The following is a 12,938-nucleotide window of genomic DNA, read 5'->3' on the forward strand; positions in this document are numbered from 1 at the left end:
AACATCTCCACTTTTTCAAACCCGCAGTTTAGTAAATCTAGCCCCAAGTCTGTCTGGGATTACATGAAGAGATAGAAGGACTTGAGCAAGCCTACATCCTACAAGTTTGCCTTTACAAGCCGTCGCCGCTTTAAATTTTAGCTGCAAAGTCACAGATTTTCCAGCGAGATAAAAAAAATTGGAGCATAATACATTTACCCCCTGTGGTTAGTTCTCCAAGATGTTTTCAACAACCTCCCTGCCGAGTTCCTTCAAAAACTGTGTTTATCCTCTGTTCATTCACTTTGCATTTTGTTTATTTTTATCAATAAATAAATACATTTTCAGGTTTGGGGTGGCATGTGTCCATTTTGCCAGGAATAACATTTTTTTTTTTTAGTTTCACAATGAGAATTTTAGAACTTTTTTGTTCTTGTGATAGGACTGCTATTATTTTATAACAATATGAAATAAATATATTTGTAGTTGTCATCTGATATAAGGGGAAACATAGGCAAAATTTGGGTAAAAAAAATAAGCTTTTTCAAAATTCTACTTTTTGTGACTTATACACAATTAGTGCAAGTCTTCTAATTCACCTAAAGATGTAATCCAATAGCTATAACAAGTATAGCAATTTATTGTGAATGGGAAGGAGAGACAATGCTGTGAGTGTGAGAATTTATTTTTTTTCCTTTTTAATATTTGTCTTATTATTGCTATTTTTAAGTTCTTGTACTGGTATAGAGAAAAAATATTTAGTGCCAATATCAGAACCCTTTTTCTCTCCTTTTTTGTTTGCGATATTGTTCATTGTTCTGGGAGTGCACTTCTATAATAGGATTTGAGGGAGTAATACCAGTAGAAAGTAGTAACACGTCAAAAAACATTTTTGGTACGGATTTCTTTGTTTTTTTGAATTCTTTAACTAGGGGATCCCCTGGTTTATTTTAACGGTCTCCCCTATTGCTCATCATCATCATCTATTTATATAGAGCCACTAATTCCGCAACTCAATCACATCAGTCCCTGCCCCATTGGACCTTAGTCTAAATTTCCCAACATACACACACACACACACACACACACACACACAAAGGGAGAGACTAGTGTCAAGTTGATAGCAGCCAATTAACCAGTATGTTTTTGGAGGGTGGGAGGAAACTGGAACACCCGAAGGAAACCCACGCAAACACAGGGAGAACATACAAACTCCACACAGATAAGACCATGGTCGGGAATCGAACTCATGACCCCAGTGCTGTGAGGCAGAAATGTTAACCACTAAGCCACCGTACTGCATTCAATTCAGTGTATAGTAGATGTAATTGAGCTACTTCTTAGTAGAGTGGTGAAACCATTTTTAACCTGTCAATTTAAGAATAGCACGTCAAACTGAAAAGTCCACCAGAAACATGTTTTAAAACAGCGATTTATTGGGGAGTAGATAAAGGGGAACTCCATGAAAAAGTCTGTTTACCTTCCATTCATAGCCCCTGTGCCTAATAAATCAAGCTGCACTGGTATGGGCATGCAATAAATGAAGGGTATCTCCCTGTGTTTTCTTCAGTGTCCAATGAGACATTCAAGCTCCCCACTCTACAAAAGTCTGTGCTACAGTTTAGAAAGCTGTTCATTTGATGAGTACTGCCTAAAAACAACAACAACTAGCAGCATGGTGGAAAAATGGTTAGCATAACTTCCTCATTGTACCACACCCCTGGGGCTCCATTCCAACTAGGTTGGGGTATGCGTAATGAGCCCCATTGTGTATGTGCCAGATCCGGCACACGCTTAGAAGAGCAGTTTAGGAGCCTCAGAATGGGGGAGAGAGGCAGCACCCCCCCCCCCCCCCCTGTAGTGGCAGTAGTTCCACCACTGGCTACTGCTACGTGGGATTCATCCTATTTACAAAAATATAAAGTGTAGTAAACTCTAAACATGCATCCCACACACCTGCATTAAGTGCATTCAGTATACCCAGCGAGCATATGGAAAATATGCTTTCAGCATCCCTTCATAGGGGCCAGCGCAGGACATTAAACACAATGGGCCAGATTCATTACTGGAAAGTAAAGTAAAAAAGGTAGTAACTTGCAACTTGGCAAAACCATGTTGCATTGGATGGGGAGGTAAACTTAAAAAGGGGGGTTATATGTATAGTTGAGGTAGAGCATATCCTAGATCAACTTTAAATTTAAGTGTAAAAATAAAGCTCTGAAGTATTTGTGCTCTATATGAAAAAACAGGCAGTATTTAACATATGTGCAAAATAATAAGCTCATTTGCACCCCTTGCATTGTAAAATGGTTTTGTGTAGGTGAAAACTTACTCATTTATTCCCTTAATGAATCAGGGGGGGGGGGGAATGAAGAGAGAGAGCGAATGAAGGGAGAGAGAGAGAGAGAGAGAGAGAGAGAGAGAGAGAGAGAGAGAGAGAGAGAGAATGGAGAGAGAATGGAGAGAGAGAGAGAGAATGGAGAGATAGAGAATAGAGAGAGAGAGAGAGAGAGAGAATGGAGAGAGAGAGAGAGAATGGAGAGAGAATGGAGATAGAATGAAGAGTGAGAGAGAATGAAGAGAGAGAGAGAGAATGAAGAGAGAGAGAGAATGGAGAGAGAGAGAGAGAATGGAGAGAGAGAATGGAGATAGAATGAAGAGAGAGAGAGAGAGAATGGAGAGAGAGAATGGAGATAGAATGAAGAGAGAGAGAATGAAGAGAGAGAGAGAATGGAGAGAGAATGGAGTGAGAATGGAGAGAGAGAAGAGAGAGAGAGAGAGAATGGAGAGAGAGAATGAAGAGAGAGAGAATAAGGAAAGAGAGAATGAAAAGAGAGAGAGAATGAAGAGAGAGAGAGCGAAGAGAGAGAGAGAATGAAGAGAGAGAGAGCGAAGAGAGAGAGAGAATGAAGAGAGAAAGAGAGAATGAAGAGAGAGAGAGAATGAAGAGAGAGAGAGAATGAAGAGAGAGAGAGAATGGAGAGAGAGAGAATGGAGAGAGAATGGAGAGAGAGAATGGAGAGAGAGAATAGAGAGAGAGAGAGAATGGAGAGAGAGAGAATGAAGAGAGAGAGAATAAGGACAGAGAGAATGAAGAGAGAGAATGGAGAGAGAGAGAGAATGTAGAGAAAGAGAGCGAAGAGAGAGAGAGAATGAAGAGAGAAAGAGAGAATGAAGAGAGAGAGAGAATGAAGAGAGAGAGAGAATGGAGAGAGAATGGAGAGAGAGAAGAGAGAGAGAATGGAGAGAGAATGGAGAGAGAGAATGGAGATAGAATGGAGAGAGAGAGAATGGAGAGAGAGAGAATGAAGAGAGAGAGAATAAGGACAGAGAGAATGAAGAGAGAGAATGGAGAGAGAGAGAGAATGTAGAGAAAGAATGAAGAGAGAGAGAGAATGTAGAGAGAGAATGAAGAGAGAGAGAATGAAGAGAGAGAGAGAATGAAGAGAGAAAGAGAATGAAGAGAGAGAATGAAGAGAGAAAGAATGAAGAGAGAGAGAGAATGAAGAGAGAGAGAGCAAATGAAGAGAGAGAGAGAGAGAGAGAGAGAGAGAGAGAGAGAATAAAGAGAGAGAGAGAGAATGGAGAGAGAGAGAGAGAATGGAGAGAGAGAGAATGGAGAGAGAGAATGGAGATAGAATGAAGAGAGAGAGAATGGAGAGAGAGAATGGAGATAGAATGAAGAGAGAGAGAGAATGAAGAGAGAGAGAGAATGGAGAGAGAATGGAGTGAGAATGGAGAGAGAGAATGGAGAGAGAGAGAGAGAATGGAGAGAGAGAATGAAGAGAGAGAGAATAAGGAAAGAGAGAATGAAAAGAGAGAGAGAATGAAGAGAGAGAGAGCGAAGAGAGAGAGAGAATGAAGAGAGAAAGAGAGAATGAAGAGAGAGAGAGAATGAAGAGAGAGAGAGAATGGAGAGAGAATGGAGTGAGAATGGAGAGAGAGAATGGAGAGAGAGAGAGAGAATGGAGAGAGAGAATGAAGAGAGAGAGAATAAGGAAAGAGAGAATGAAAAGAGAGAGAGAATGAAGAGAGAGAGAGCGAAGAGAGAGAGAGAATGAAGAGAGAGAGAGAGAATGAAGAGAGAGAGAGCGAAGAGAGAGAGAGAATGAAGAGAGAAAGAGAGAATGAAGAGAGAGAGAGAATGAAGAGAGAGAGAGAATGGAGAGAGAGAGAATGGAGAGAGAGAATGGAGAGAGAGAATGGAGATAGAATGGAGAGAGAGAGAGAGAATGGAGAGAGAGAGAATGAAGAGAGAGAGAATAAGGACAGAGAGAATGAAGAGAGAGAATGGAGAGAGAGAGAGAATGTAGAGAAAGAATGAAGAGAGAGAGAGAATGTAGAGAGAGAATGAAGAGAGAGAGAATGAAGAGAGAGAGAGAATGAAGAGAGAAAGAGAATGAAGAGAGAGAATGAAGAGAGAAAGAGAATGAAGAGAGAGAGAGAGAATGAAGAGAGAGAGAGCGAATGAAGAGAGAGAGAGAGAGAGAATAAAGAGAGAGAGAGAGAATGGAGAGAAAGAGAGAGAATGGAGAGAGGGAGAATGGAGAGAGAGAATGGAGAGAGAGAGAGAGAGAATGGAGAGAGAGAGAGAATGGAGAGAGAATGAAGAGAGAATGAAGAGATAGAGAATGGAGAGAGAGAGAGAATGGAGAGAGAGAATGAAGAGAGAGAAAGAGAATGAAGTAAGAGAGAATGAAGAGAGAGAGAATGAAGATAGAGAGAGAGAATGAAGAGAGAGAGAAAATATGAAGAGAGAGAATGAAGAGAGAGAGAGAGAGAATGAAGAGAGAGAGAGAATGAAGAGAGAGAGAATGAAGAGAGAGAGAGAGAGAATGAAGAGAGAGAGAGAGAGAGAGGGAGAGAGAGAATGAAGAGAGAATGAAGAGAGAGAGAGAGAGAGAGAGAGGGAGGGAGGGAGGGAGAGAGAGAATGAAGAGAGAATGAAGAGAGAGAGAGAGAGAGAGAGAGAGAGAGAATGAATAACGTACATAAGGCAAACAATATGCTCAGTAAATGACACTCCCCTTCAGAAAACAAGCAGGATAGAGGCTCTAGACATGATATATAGCATTTTAGACTCCTATTAAACACAGTTTTTGTCTAGCAGGGGGTTCTGGGTACCTGCCATGCCCCCGGCCCTTGCCCACGTTCTACCACAGCAGCCGCTAGGCCCCGCCTCCTGCCGGGTACATGTCAGCAGCACCATACACAGCCGCTAGGCCCCGCCTCCTGCCGGGTACATGTCAGCAGCACCATACACAGGCGGTAGGCCCCGCCTCCTGCCGGGTACATGTCAGCAGTACCATACACAGCCGCTAGGCCCCGCCCCCTGCCGGGTACATGTCAGCAGCACCATACACAGGCACAGCCAGTGACAGGAAGCCGGCAGTCAAAGCGGAAGCCGCTGCGCCTGCGCACTGAGCTCGGCCGCTCCCTGCCTGCTGCACGGTGCTCCGGTTCAGGATGGCGAAGAACACGGTGTCAGCCCGCTTCCGGAAGGTGGATGTGGACGAGTATGACGAGAACAAGTTCGTTGATGAGGAGGAGGCGGGTGATGGGCAGCAAGGACCGGACGAGGGGGAGGTGGACGGAGCTATCCGGGGATATCCTTTATATACCTGTGTATATGCTTGTAGGACCCTGACTAGGTGTGTGCAGTGTGTGTGTGTATAGTAGGCTGGTCACCCCTCACCCTAAATGTCTTCTAGATATATACCTGTGCATGTGCTTGTAGGACACTGACTAGGTGTGTGCAATATGTGTGTGTGTGTCTAGTAGGCTGCTCACCACTCGCCTCACATGTCTGCTAGGTATATAGCTGACCTTATATGGGTTATAATTCTGTGCATTCACTGTTGACTCATACATTAGCAGCCTACAGTATATTGAGTCAGACTGGGGTCTTCTAATACAAGTGTGCCAGGCCACTAAACACCTAAATGCTTGTTTCACAAAGGGGGGGGGGATTACATATTTATATATATTTATGATTACACAGTACACTCTTGTCATAGTGAAGATCACAAAATATAAGTAGCTTATGTGTGTAACAAGATTGTCTCTGTGCACTTTGTAAAGAGGAACCTGTGTGTCACTGTCTTGTGCAAATGTCATTATAATATTCTACTTCTGCAACTTGGACTTCTGTATACTTCCTAAAAACATTCATACGTCATGTCAGTGTACACGTTAAATGACAGGGATTGCTTGTAACACCCATAGTATTGACGGTTAAAGAAAATATCATTGCATCAAAGTGATCTCAGTCCACACTTTTCTAGAGAGCATTGAACAATGGATTTGTTGTGAACTTTATGCCGTGTTACCTACTGCTGGTGAATACACACCTTAGTTGTGAAACTCTTATACTGTGTGTTATCAATGAGTACACAGTGCTCAGGCTGGTGGTAGAATCAGGCAAGCTCTGTCTTGCTTGCAGTTTAGGAATGCAGGAAGTGGGAGCTTCAGACTTGGGGAAGAAGGAAATTCAGGTCATGTCTTGCATATTTTTACATTTACTTTTTGTCCGTTTGCTGGAGTATATTATATTAGCACTTAGATCCACACTTTCCTTCTAGCCTCATACCTGAAGAATTCAGCTATTGTGGTTTTTAATAATTTTGGCCCTTAGATGATGAGCTGTAAGGAAGAGAACAAAGAGAAAGTCTTCATTCTAAATAATAAATGATTAACTAATGACTTTTATCTTCTAGAAAGCCCAGTGTGTTGATGCCCTAACGTGCATTGTGAAGTGGGACACTTTAGCACTTACACACAGCTTCAGGCACCATTATTTTTACCCAGGTATTTTGACCCGGGTAAGACAATTTTTAAAATGTGATCGAAAGGCTGGGGCTATAATGGCAATTTTTAAAAATGTATTATTTTTTTTCACATCACTTTTTCCCCACATGTTTTAATGTAGGCATTTCTGGAAATGTAATATATTTATATGTCCACTTGCAAATAAAACAATAACAATCAAGATAAATGGGATGATTTGAGATAATGCACATATAATCATTACCAGCAGATAAGTGAAAACTCTAGTGATTGCATGCAATTAGTTGTGGCCAAACTAGCCACTGTGTATTAGTGCTAATAAAATAACAGCTGTTGGTGTGTGAGTCTGGTAAAAATAGAAAACAATAGATATTTTATGCTATTAGACAAGACTAAATTTACTTTGAAACAATGCCCTCATTGCCTATGCTTTAAAAGAGCATTTTATTATTAAACTACCTTGATCTTTTTATTCAAAATGTACAGCCTGCTAGAATGTTGAAATAATTCACATTGGTTGTATGATACATGGAAAGGGTGTGTGTGTGTGGGGTCAGGTAGATAATTCATCACCAACATTCATGAGGCTGTGGTTCCACTTCAGTATAAATTCACTAAGAACTAGTGACCTCATTGGGGTAATTCATGACTAGCATTCAAGAGGCCTGACTAATATTCATAAGATAGTGGTTCACTCCAGAAACGCACTGTCACCACTTGAAGTTGGTGATTCATCAGTTTAATCTTAACCTCGTCATAGAAAACACTTTTTTGTTTTTACAGAACCCTTGGACAATGTCAGTCCCTTATTAATAGTAAACAAATAATATAAGCAGCTCTGTGTTTTTTGTGCTGTCTCTTAAGGTTCATTAGAGGCTTTGATTATGAAAAACACTATTCATTCATATTTTTATTTTTTAGCATTTTATAAAGCAACGGCAAACAAATCTCATTTCTTAAGTATTTCACGTTCAGATATAGTTATTAATGTATTATCCCAGTATAGAAATTATATTGCACATTACATTTATGACCATAGAAAATATGTTTAGTTTTACTTAAATTAATTGATAATACTGAAAAGCTTATCTTGTAGATTTTTTAAAATAAAAATGCAGTCATAAGCATCAGATAAGTAACATTACTATCAGTATTATAGCTATAAACTAATCTGCAGCTGTATCCAAACTAAGGAACATATATGTCAGATTTTATTGATACACTGTTACAAGAGTACATTATAACATCGCTGCTCTGAGTGGCCTTTCCAATAAATGTTGTTAGCTAGTCGGCTGCACCAGCTTTTGCTGTTGGCCTTTGCGATGGATGCCAGCAACACACATCAGCCAGTGGCTTCTCTTGGAAGCTCTTGTCACTGTTACTGTGTTTTCTTGTTCTGTGGTTCCCTTAACACCCAAGCACAGGAAACATGATGGGTGCTCTTCAGGCTGCTTTGAAGAATCCACCAATTAACACAAAGAATCAGTCTGTAAAGGTAAGGTCATAGCAACAGTGGTGGGGAATGGGAATGGTTCTGGGTGCACCCCAAAAACAAGGACATTTACTTGAATTGCAAACCCCAATATTAAAAGAAGTTGTTTAACCCTGACTTGCAGCTTTGTTTTGTTAAAAAGTGAAGTTAAACAGAGTACTCCCTCCCCACTTCTCTACAGATGGCTGAAGACTCATCCTATATCCTTAGGACAGTTCTAATGAGAACTTCCACAGGACAAAACGTTGTGCATGCAGTTATTTAAGCTGCAGTGATGACACTTGCCTTGTGTATGAATCTACACAGCATATTTCTGGAAGGCAAGGCTCAAAGCCACACTATGCGAGCTGAAATCCAGCGAGTAAATTACCGTATGAACGGTATTTACGTGCATTTTACCGTATGAACGGTAATATTTTTAGAGTGCGAGTATTTAGCGGAACTCGCTAACAATTGAATACCCCCCTATGGGCTCAAATAGAAAAATGACTTCTTCCTAACATGACGTCCTGCTGCCAAGGGTTGAAAGATAGCTTAATGGATATATTTAGTTACATATCATCATCATTACCATTTATTTATATAGCGCCACTGATTCTACAGTGCTGTACAGAGAACTCACTCACATCAGTCCCTGCCCCATTGGGGGGTACAGTCTAAATTCCCTATCATACACACACACAAACAAACAGAGACTAGGGTAAATTTTTAATAGCAGCCAATTAACCTACCAGTATGTTTTTGGAGTGTGGGAGGAAACCGGAGCACCCGGAGGAAACCCACACAAACACGGGGAGAACATACAAACTCCACACAAATAAGTCCATGGTCAGGAATTGAACTCATGACCTCAGTGCTGAGAGGCAGGAGTGCTAACCACTAAGCCACCGTGCTGCCTATGTTTCAGGTCTTAATTTAAGACTCATCCTTTATATATTTTCTCTTTAATATAACAATGTATATGATGTTTCAAAAGAGGTAACTAACATGCATTCAGACATATAGATCTTGTTCAGTGTACATTGTCCATTCCTGATAATTTCAATATCTAAATATCTTAGCCACTGTTACTATCATGTTGTGCAGGTAGATTAATTGCATTTATATATATATATATATATATATATAACGCATAAACACCAAGATTCATAGTAGCTAAAACTAGTCAAAAATAAACCAGGCAAAGAACGTTATTACATTCAGGAACTACACCTTTTGGGCGGCACTTTGGTTAGCATTGCTGCCTTACAGGGCTTGTGCCATGGCATTCAGACCAGGATCCTATCTCTGTGATGTTTCTATCCACTTCCTTTATTTGTATGTGTAAACTCCGCTAGGACAGGGCTATTCTGAATGATAAAACACTCTCTGTAAAGTGCTGCATAATGTGTTTGTGCTATATTAAAACATTCTAATAATACTTCAGAGACCACATTAGTTTATGTAGTTTGGTTTGTGGCTAATGATTGTCCTTCTTATTTATGCTGTGTTAATGGTTGACATGTTACTCTGAACTTCCTCTGTATGATTAATGCTACTCCTAAGTATCAGTGACTTATTTCACACTTAAACATTAACTGGATCTCACAATCTTACCAGGGGTGATATATCGAGTGAAGCTTTGATTAATTTCGAGGTAAATCATTTGTCACTAGTCGAAAACATGTCGTCACAATCAAATTGTCTCACTGGGTATATTTCATTTTTCTGTATTGGTGGAAACAATATATTTATAGCTATCATTTCTGACACAGGATCGTGCAGAGAGTGTAGTGATGAGAGTTCTGATCTCCTTTAAAACCAACGAGATAGAAAAGGCGGTCCAGTCTCTGGACAAAAATAACGTGGACCTGCTAATGAAATACATCTACAAAGGATTTGAGAGTCCGTCTGACAACAGCAGTGCTGTCCTACTGCAGTGGCATGAAAAGGTGAGCACTTGCTGGTAACACAATATATAAGTCTTGTATAAATCAACTTAGGTTTGGTTGTCCTTTAAAATGACCTTTTTTTTTTTTTTTTTTATTGTGTATAACTTCATAGATCATTTGAGAATGTGTTAAGCAACAACTTTTTGACTTTATCCACTTCTCTTTGCAGGCTTTGGCGGTGGGCGGAGTTGGCTCCATAGTCCGGGTACTGACTGCCAGGAAGACAGTTTGAATGTTCATCCGGTTGTGTTAGATGGAAGAGCTGGTGCCAAGACCAAAACTCTGAGCCGCAGCCTTGCTGTGGCCGGCCAACCCTTACTTTGTTGCTGCCCGCGTTTCTATTCTCCCCTCCCCTCCTTCAGCTTTCATTTTTGATACTATTTTGAACTACGCATTACATGTGAGAGTGTGCTTTGGGTGCAGTGCTCTGTTGATATGAGTGTTAAATTATCCGCTTTTCAGTACATGCCCTCAATGAGCTGGGCTCTGTTGAATAACCGTCATCCTCCCCATTGGTTAGGTTGCAGAGCTGTCTGCTCCTAGTTGAATTGTATTGCGCCTTATAGCCCCATACTTTGCAGGGCTAATCTCCACAGCTTGGCCCCTGCACCTATCTCAAACTTCCCCTTTAACTCCAGCTGCTGCCATACATTCCCCACTGTTAGGATTATTCTCTCAGGAGTGGCGTTTTGCAATCTAAGGCTTTTATATCACTGAACAGTGTCCGGAGACCTATCTAGGCTCAACCAATGCAGACCTGGTGGCACCTGGATTTTGTTGCATGCATCTCCCTCAGGTCCTAAGGGTGTAAGGGATACGTAATGCAGTAAAATGATTCCTTATGCTGCTGTAGCAACTTGGGTTCCATACCTTAACCAACACGCTGAGCTCCATGAGTCAACTACTGAAAGTGCACTGAGGTGCTCTTTAAAGTAGCAGTACTTTGTAAAAGAGAATTGGTTTACAGTCCTTTTTAGATTTGGATGGATTTTAGATCAAATTGTGACCTTTCTTATATCTATATTGGTATGTACATGGCTCACATTGCCTATTAATATTGACTGAGCCCACACAAGTTGTCAATGAATGATGCATTGATTTGTTGCTTATCCACCGGTGGCCTTGATCAGTGTTTCTCAATTCTAGTCTCTAGTGACCCTGGGCCAGGTGCGAAGGATATCGCTGCCTAGTGTTAATGCCCACACAAAGACCGCCTTAAAACTGTGTCTTGTAGCTGGCTTTAAAGACTGGAATTGTGAAACGGGTCTTTAACTTCCAACAGGCAGCTCCATTTATTACGATCAAGTTTTCTTTTTAAATATGAAAGCAACAGGATTTGAGCAGGAACATTAAAGCAATCTAGGTTTCCTACAAACCTCATTAATTGTACCATATAGTAAAGGGATAGGCACACTTTGACCCTCCAGCTGTTGGTTGCTGGTATATCTCCTGATGCTCACCCAACGTGTTGCTGGGCAACCACCCCTGTGATGCTCAGTGAACAGCTAATTGGTTCAGCTGGCGTTCCAAAGGTTGTCCGACCCAGTACTTGTATGTCCTAAAGGATCTGCTATAAACAGCTCTTGTGTACTATCAAATCTCCCATCGTGGTGCTTTTTGACAATCCGAAAGTACCCAAGTGCAGGGTTGGCTTCATGGTCTCCGCCTCTTCCTGACAGGCTCATGGTTGAAAGAGTTAATGAATTTGATGTTGGTACAGGGATCCATGTAGTAGCTCTGGTTGTGCATATCCCGCTTTCTCTGCAGAGCAGACAAAATGACGGGACTTTCCTTGTTCATGGTTAGGCAGATAGGATTACAAGTTAACACCTCACAACCACATACCCACATGGTTGAAGCCTTAATCCCATACTTGCTTTAGGGGCCTCTAATGTTGACCTTTGTTTTACTGGGCCCGAAGCACTGACGTAATTAAAGGTTGCTATGTTGTGGGGGGGGTTTCTTTTGATGTTTTTTTTTTTTTTTTTAACGAATAAATATTGATTTGGATTAATTGTTTTCATGTGTTTTTATTGAATACTGCATTTTTTGGGTTTTTTTTTTTTTTGCTGTGTATTACTTTACAAAGCCAGTGCTTGGGATAAACTTCTCACAAATGTACTAGAAAAATCAACCCCAAAAAGGAAACATGACTGGGATAAATACAGATCTCTACTGAGAATAACCTGAAGCTTAAGTTAGCACATTAAATGTGGATTTGTGTAAATACCCTTTTGTTACAACAAAATAATTTAACTGTTGAGATATGTAAGGGAAATTCAATTCCCGGTGATGAGCCTCCAGACTTAATGGCGACGGCTAGCTGCACTCATTTCAAGTTACCAAAATGCCACGACTTTTCCTGAACTGCGATGTTACACCGTGGAGTGCTTTTGTGACCGTTCCAGAGGCAATCTGCACCACATTGCAGGGTATTGAATTCCCTCCTTAGAGTTTTGCTAAATTACTCCTCTCATTGGCATATTGGAGCCACTGGCATTATACAAGAAAAGGAGGAAGCTTGATATAAACAAAAATGCAACTATGTAGGGTGTATTTGTGAACAATATATGTACTTCTCTTCTGTATTGGCTTTTAGCAGTCTTTACATTTATAATATGCTATCCCCACACCATTTTCCAGGATGAACTGTTTTAGTTGACAATAAAGCTCATCTAGATACAGGAATCAACTCATACAAGCACATTATCTGTACACTATTGTATGGGAACATTTTCTTAGAGCAATCC

At 40.7% G+C, this 12,938-nt stretch overlaps 1 protein-coding gene across 1 annotated transcript; it reads left to right on the top strand.

The window, feature by feature from the left end:
• Positions 1-5,353: 5,353 nt before the first annotated feature.
• ARPC5 (actin related protein 2/3 complex subunit 5) lies at positions 5,354-12,202 on the top strand. The gene is made up of 4 exons (XM_075182239.1): positions 5,354-5,585; positions 8,188-8,260; positions 10,012-10,188; positions 10,358-12,202. Exons 1-4 carry the CDS (start codon positions 5,446-5,448, stop codon positions 10,418-10,420), a joined length of 453 nt encoding a protein of 150 aa, XP_075038340.1. The 5' UTR covers positions 5,354-5,445; the 3' UTR covers positions 10,421-12,202.
• Positions 12,203-12,938: the final 736 nt, after the last annotated feature.

This window comes from Mixophyes fleayi, chromosome 8 (genome assembly GCF_038048845.1).
Source record: "Mixophyes fleayi isolate aMixFle1 chromosome 8, aMixFle1.hap1, whole genome shotgun sequence".
Classification (NCBI taxonomy): domain Eukaryota; kingdom Metazoa; phylum Chordata; class Amphibia; order Anura; family Limnodynastidae; genus Mixophyes; species Mixophyes fleayi.